Genomic DNA, 7,609 nt, shown 5'->3' on the forward strand with positions numbered 1-7,609 from the left:
TATAGGGCTTCTTTGATAAATGGAGTTCTGCTCTGACCAAGTAGTTACTCTCTGTCCCACGCTGCACCAGCCAACACACCGAGCTGGCCACTGACAAGGCCCTGCCGGGCATGCCCTGGATAGAGCACAAGCTGAAGGAAAAGTCTTCAGGGCTTCTGATTCAGGAGCTCTCCTCGTGCCTTTGCCCACCAGCAAGCTCCCAGGCCTCCGCGCTGGTCCTCTGGGTGCAACTACCCCTGCCTCCCTTATCCTCAGGGGTGGAGCTGTTTCATCTCCACAAAAGGAAGAGAACAAAACCATTCTACTACCCCATTTCAGGGTACAAACTGCGGCCACCACATGTTACTAGTTGAAGCCATGTGTTTAAACATTATGACTGAACAGAATAAACACTTAACACCATTAACATGTCCCTTCTGAACGTTGCTGATAATGGCACTTTTCCAGTAGTACTCTTCAGCAGACCAGCTAGAATGATACCAAAGTGAGTTGGTTTTAGCTGACACTTGTTTTTCAACAAATATTATTGAGAATCTTCTGAGCACTGGGGATGCAGTAGCAAACCAAACAGACGAGTGAACATTCCTACCCTTATGAAAATCACATGGCAGGTAGGGGAGCAGTGGCAAACAAATTTTTATCAGTTAAGTGCTCCGGAAAAAAAATAAAGCAGGAAAGGCAGCCAGGAGGGCAGGTGGGTCAGGGGTTTGATGTAATCTTTAATAGATAATCAGGAAACGTCTCTTTGAAACAATCTGAGCAAAGGCCAGATACAAGTATGGGAGCAAGCATGTGGATATTTGGGGGAAGAAACAGCACATGTCAAAGAATACAGGCAGGAATAATCAAGAACACTCAGGAGTTCTGTTTGAGTTTAGATAAGGAAGAGACAACCTGTGTGGTGCTCAGCGCAAACTGGCAGTGTCTGCAGACAGATAGCTTGGAAGTCCTCTCTGTAATGATTAACAAAAGTCGAACACCAAACCAGCTCTCAGGCCACGGTATGCTACATGGTAAGCTGCTGCAACTGGATTGGAGGCTGGATTCCAGAGCTTTTACTCTAAAATCTAAAGACTCCAACCTCCTGGGGCACCCACCCACAGTGGCCTCTCCCGAGCAGGTCAAGCATACAGCCCTGCCATTGACTGACCTGACCTCCAGGGGATAAGACAGTTTGCCCATATAGAATAAAATAGATTTTTCAAAATGTGGTCCAGGGACCTGTAGCTGTCCACAAGACCCTCCCGAGCAGTCTGTAAGGTCAGAACTATTTCAGTGATAATACTAAGATATTTTCCTCTTTTGATTTCATTCTCTCATGAGTGTACAAACAGAATTTCCAAGAGGCTACAGGCGTGTGATGACATCACACGCCTGTAGCTTAATGGCATTGTGCTTATGAATTCTTGTGTTTTATTAATATTTCCATTAATTCACACACATAAAGGCTCTTAGGAGTCCTCAATACTATTTTAGAATGTGGAGGGGCCCTGAGATCATAAAGTTTGAGAATTGAGAGAGTGAAAAAGGCCATGAAAACAGGTTCAAGCATCAAGAGACAGGAGACTTTATCAAGACTCACTTGTCACACTATAATTACGAGTGGATTTGCAAAAGTGAAAAACGTTTGCTTTCCTAAGAAAGGGTGGACTTTTGTTTTGGGTAACAAGAGCGCAGCTGCCTTAGCACAGGGCTGGGAACTATCCAGGCTGCGGAGTCCCGCTCTCCAGCCACCGCGCCTCCTGCCTTCCTAGCGGGAGAGCCTCCGCGTGTCTGCAGCCCGGGACGCCTTAGCGAACTCAGTGTGACTCCCCGGTCAGCCCAGGGGGCCAGGAAGGCTCAACTGGGTCACTCCCTTGCTGTCGTTAGGACGATGAATAAAATTACCACGAGCCTGAGTGACGCCCCCCCCCCAACCTCCGCCCCCCAACCCCGCCGGTGCTGCGCAGGTGTCCCCGAAGGTGGGCCGACCCTGGGTCTGAGAGCGCACAGGCATCCAAAGGACGGGCCAGACCTTAGGATCACCCTCCCCAGCTCCAGAGATCCAGAGATCCAGAGATCCAGAGATGAGATACATCACATCCACAAGTACAAACACAAAATTCGACCTCTACGGAGCTCGAAAGAGAAGAACATGAGAACGACAGAAATTGCCAACTGTAAAGAAAAAAACCTGACCAGGAAAAGGAAACCTGCGTCTCGAAAGAGGGCCAGCCTCGGAGACGCTAGGGCTGTCGGACTTGCGCTCGGCTCCGGCTCCTGGAGGGCTGGGTGGCCCTGGGCAGGTCAGCGGGGCTTCCTCGCCCGGGTTCCCCCCGCCTGCAAAAGGCTGATGCGAAGGTCTAGGGAAGCGCCTGTGCCTGAGCCGGCGGCTGTCAGGTGCGGTTACTCCGCGAATGCGCTCCGCGACTTGGGGCCCAAAGGTCCCGCTCTGAGCCTCAGTTTCCCCAGATCGGTGAAACAAGGGGAATGGCTTCAGCTCCCCCCAAATCCTTTCTAACTCAGGCACTGAGCTTAGGAAGGTCAAATCAAGCAGCTGCAGGGCGCTTTTACCATCTGATAAGAGCAGGAGAAATTCAACGCTCGGAAGAGAGGGCGGAACAAACTTCCGAAGTCAACGTGCCGAAGTCCCTGCCCCGCTCGGGTCTTCGCAGGCTCCCCTGCCCGACGTCCCCTAATGCCCGCGAGGCAGGCTGGAGAGACGCAGGAGACCCCTTGGGCGAGGGCCGGGGACAGGGGGTCCGCCAGGAGGGGGGACCCGGAGCGCGGCGGGACGCGCGGGCAGAACGGCGCGGCCGGGGGAGGTGGCTCGCGATCCGAGGGCGAGGTGCGTCGCCGGCCTGGGAAGGGCACGAGCCCCGCGAGGTGCGGGCGGCCGCCTGCCCGCGCCGGGCGCCTTACCTGGGGCTGGAGCTCGCAGTCGGCGGAGGCGGGCGCGCCGCGCCGCGGGGCTGCGCTCGCGGGCAGGAGGCAGAGGGTCGGCAGCAGGAACCAGCTCCAGGGACTCATCCTCCCACCGCGGCTCCGGGGCCCGGCTCGCGGGGAAGGAGCAAGGCAGCAGCGGCCCCCCAGCCCGGCTAGCGGGCGGCCGCGGAGCTGCGGACAGGCGGGGCGCCCTCCATGCGCGCGGGGCTCGGGGGCCGGGGGCGCTGGCCGGCAGCTCGCTCTGCGGCGGGTCGGGCCGCCTGCGGGCGGGGCCGGGGGAGCCGGGCGGGGGGAGCCGGGCGGCGGCCGCGAGGGGCGGGCCCTGACCTCCCAGCCCCTGCCCCGCGCCCCCCTGCCCCGCGCGGAGCCCCCGCGGGCGTGCCCCCGCCGCGCCCTCCCGCCCGAACCGCGCGGGGGGCCGCCGGCCACCTGGGGCGCCGGCCCGGAGGGAAAAGTGAAGTTCCAGCCCCGGCTGCAGCCTCGTGCAAGACTCCTGCTGGCTCCCACCCTCACGTCTGTATTTACGCTGCCAGTTCTGAGGGTGGCTCTTGATTGAAAGGGACAGGCCGGGGAAACAAATGATAGGCTACTTTTTCCAAGGAAAGTTCTTTTCAACAAAGGAAATGGCATACAAGCTTCGCCTGTAAAGGGGGGGAATAGTATGTGCGTACACTTAAAAGTCTGTGACCACAAAAGCCAGCACTCCATTAAGTGTCCTCTTAAGGGATTTGGGGTAATAATATTAAGGATGTGAACACCAAACTCGGATTACTCCACAGATTAAATGAGGACATTTATGGAGAGCATCTTGTTTGATGTACATAGGAGGCCTGCAGAATGTGTTTGCTCCCTCTCTGCCCCAAATTTTCCAAGGGCCTCTTCACGTCATTGATCCTTCTGGAAGGAAAAATCGTGAAAGCAACTAGCTATGCCCAGCCTCTGTCGCCTCCTACCCACGGCCTGAGGGCACTTTACCAACCTTTCTTTATAGCCCAATTTACCCGTGATCACCTTCCCAGCCAGCCTAGCAGCAGGGGTTCTTTTTTTTTTAATTTTTATTTATTTATGATAGTCACACAGAGAGAGAGAGAGAGAGAGAGAGAGGCAGAGACATAGGCAGAGGGAGAAGCAGGCTCCATGCACCGGGAGCCCGAGGTGGGATTCGATCCTGGAGACCCAGGATCGTGGCCTGGGCCAAAGGCAGGCGCTAAACCCCTGCGACACCCAGGGATCCCAGCAGCAGGGGTTCTTAATTGTGTAAGTCACGGTCCATTTTGAGACTCCAGTAGAAACTGGAAGTATGCGGCCGCTGGGTGGCTCAGTGGTTGAGCGTCTGCCTTTGGCTCAGGTGTGATCCTGGGGTCCTGGGGTCTTGGGATCGAGTCCAACGTCAGGCTCCTCACAGGAAGCCTGCTTCTCCCTCTGCCTATGTCTCTACCTCTCTGTGTGTGCCTCTCATGAATAAATAAAATCTTTTAAAAAAAATCTTTATTAAAAGAAAGAGAGAACTTGGAAGCAAAGTGGGGGAGGGGGTTGGGGGAGGTACAGTGGCCAAGATTTACACACAATGGGAGGAGCTTCCAGAATGTCAGGCACCCATCTACCATCCTCCAATAAAGAACTCCTGGCTTTAAAAAGCCAAGTTTTTCAAGCTTTCACTCCATGGGTGTTGAAGTTACAAGTGTTTTTGTGAAATTGCTAAGTTTTTCCTGTTCTAAGTTTCAGTGAGGATTTGCTTTCTGGAGTTGGCCCTCCTGCCTTCAAACGACCCCCTTGGCAGCCTGGCAGCAAACCTTGGCCCCTCAGCCCACCCCAAGTGCCCCGAGGCTGGGGTTTTCAGGTTGCCAGCACTGCCACCTACTGGCAAGAATAGTCCCTCTGGCCGTGAGATGAAAGCATCCGGAACTTTTATTTCATACTTTCCCCTACTCCAAAGGAAGGCTCAACAAATCAACTGGGGCTAGAGGGGAGGAAGGGTGGGGGGCAAATGTGTGACAAAATGAGAATGAGTTTGTTAGTTTTCTGTTGTCTCTTCCCCATTCCCTTGATTCCTGCTCTTTATGATTTCCTTCCTTTTACTTACATTAAATTTATTTTGCTCTTCTTTTTCTAGCTTCTTAAAGAGTGATGTTAAGTTGTTAACTTTAAAACTTTCTTATCTAATAGAAGCATGTTAAAGCTATCAATTTCCCTCAGGCACTGCTTTAGCTGCATTGCCCAAATTTTTTGAAAAGCTGTATTTTCATCATCATTCAGTTTGGAATACTTTTTTCTTTTCTTTTCTTTTCTTTTCTTTTCTTTTCTTTTCTTTTCTTTTATTTATTTGAGAGAGAGTGCGTAAGCAAGAGAACACAAGCAGGGGGAACAGCAGAGGGAGAGGGAGGAGCAGGAAGCCCAAGCCCTGCAGGACCTAAGATCATGACCTGAGCCAAAGCCATCCACTTAAACGACTGAGCCACCCAGGCACCCCTGGAATATTTTCTAATTTCCCTGGAAGCTTTTTTCTTTGACCATGGATAGTTTAAAAATACATTCCTTAATTTTCAAATTATGGATTTTTCTGAGACATCTTATTATTGATTTCTGATCTAACTCCACTCCAGTATTAAATGCTGATTTCTGATCAGCATTTAAATATGATATTGGGAGATGTGGAAGAAACCATAACTACTATAGAAATTTATGAAGAAACATATGAAGAGATATATAAAATTTCTTCAATGTAACCTTAATGACATCTAGATTCTCACATCTCGCTGTGCATTTAATCTGTTATGATATGTTATAGTTGAAGAAAATCCAGCCTCACAGAGATGTAGTTAGAAAAGGGAGGAGTGGAGATTCTGGGTGGCTCATTGGTTGAGCGTCTGCCTTCAGCCTAGGGTGTGATCCCGGAGTTCCAGGATCGAGTCCTGCATTGTGCTCCCTGTGCGGAGCCCGCTTCTCTCTCTTCCCTCTGCCTGTGTCTCTGCCTCTCTCTGTGTGTCTCTCATGAATAATAAATCTTTAAAAAAAAAATCTGAGGACAGTATGTAATCTGAGAACATACTCTGTATGATTGCTAACATTTTGTATTAACTGGAACTTGTTTTATGGCCCAGGATATGGTCATACACTGAATTTGAAATGTCTAGCATATGAACAATTTTATTTGGTTCCAATATTTTTTTAGGTGGAGCTTCCTGCCTTAGACCATTATTAGGTGAAATTTATTCTGTAAGATACTCAATGTCCAAACATTCAATAGAATCACATCTACTGGGTGGTTCAGTGGTTGAGAGTCTGGCTTCAGCTCATAGCATGATCCCTGAGTCCCAGGATCGAGTCCCTGCATGGAGCCTGCTTCTCCCTCTGCCTGTGTCTCTGCCTCTCTGTGTGTGTGTGTGTCTCTCATGAATAAATAAAAATCTTTTTAAAAATCCCATCTACTCTCTATACATTGTCTGTACAGACATTCCTGAGTCTGCTACCACTTTACCATGCAGCCCCAGACCTGGTGACAGGAAGGCTGGCATGACCAGGTCCTCGCCTTTCTTCAAGGCTTATGGCCTTCCTGGCTTCCCCTTTGTGCTTAGGAAAGAGATGCTAAATGTCCCCTCTCTGCCTATCCACGAGGTTCTGTATCCAGTTCAACTCCTCAAGTGAGTATTGTTCTTGCATCCAATTGCTTTCTTGCTGCTTTTTGTTTCTCCTTCATGTACAGTTGATAACCCAGCAAACTTCCTAGGTCCATCTACTCATAAGTTCCTTTTGTGCTCCTACCAATGGATTCCTGAATTTACACAAGACTGTGAGGCTCAGTCCCTTCACAGGAATCACCTGAGGAAATTACCCCCTGGAGGCCTATTTGTTCTTTCCCAACAATCAGATCTTCCCTCAAAAACAAGGTTTTCAGGGTGCACAGAGGATTTGCAATGGCTTCCACCACCCCTCTGTGCCTTTGTCCAGCCTCGCCGGGCCAGCCTGGCTTGACCAACATGCAGCCATCCAAATCCTGAATCACTTACCACACTGCACGTTTCCCAAGATGGTCAGGACAGCTCAGGCGTGGAGGGTAGTTCCCTTGATCCTGCCTCCTGGTATTCATGCTTTTAATTGCCTTGAGTGTGAGCAGGACCTGTGCCTTGCTTCTAACCCATGGAAAATGACAAAGATAGTGGGATGTACATGATTACTTATATGGGATTACCCAAGAGCATGGAGATTGACAAATCTGGCTAGAGTCTCTCCATTGCCATCTTTGATGAAGTAAGCCTTATCATGAATCTTACAGCCATGAGGAAATTAATTCTGCCAACAACCTGAGTGAGCTCAGAAGTTGATCCTTCCTCCAGTAGAACCTCTGATGAAAGCCCAGTCATGGGTAGCACCGTGACTGCAGCCTTGTGTTCCCCTACTCAGATGACCCAGTTAAGCCATGCCTGAACGCCTCATCCAGAGAGACTGTGAGATAAGAAATGCATGCTCTTCTAATCCACTGGGTTAGGGATTTGTTACACAGCAACAGAAAACTAATTTACCAGGGTACCTGAGTGACTCCATAGTTGAGCATCAGCCTTTGGCTCAGGTCATGATCCCAGGGTCCTGGGATCAAGTCCTGCATTGGGCTCCCCATAGGGAGCCTGCTTCTCCCTCTGCCTGTGTCGCTGCCTCTCTCTGTGTGTCTCTCATAAATAAATTAATT

The 7,609-nt window shown here is 50.7% G+C and overlaps 1 protein-coding gene across 3 annotated transcripts in view; it reads right to left on the bottom strand.

Moving 5' to 3' along the window:
* The window catches only part of TRABD2A (TraB domain containing 2A), a 166,108-nt gene extending 163,049 nt beyond the window's left edge, over positions 1–3,059 (bottom strand). For 2 of the 3 annotated variants that reach the window (XR_012004319.1, XM_072770019.1), the window contains exon 1: positions 2,902–3,057. Coding sequence is in view for 1 of the 3 variants with exons in the window: in XM_072770019.1 (XP_072626120.1) it covers positions 2,902–3,009 (108 nt within the window). In the remaining 2 variants the exon portion in view is untranslated. Of the gene's footprint in view, positions 1–2,901 lie in introns of all 3 variants that reach the window. The other variant, XR_012004320.1, reaches the window with a different exon arrangement.
* Positions 3,060–7,609: the final 4,550 nt, after the last annotated feature.

The sequence above is a fragment of the Canis lupus genome, chromosome 12 (assembly GCF_048164855.1).
Source record: "Canis lupus baileyi chromosome 12, mCanLup2.hap1, whole genome shotgun sequence".
Lineage (NCBI taxonomy): Eukaryota > Metazoa > Chordata > Mammalia > Carnivora > Canidae > Canis > Canis lupus.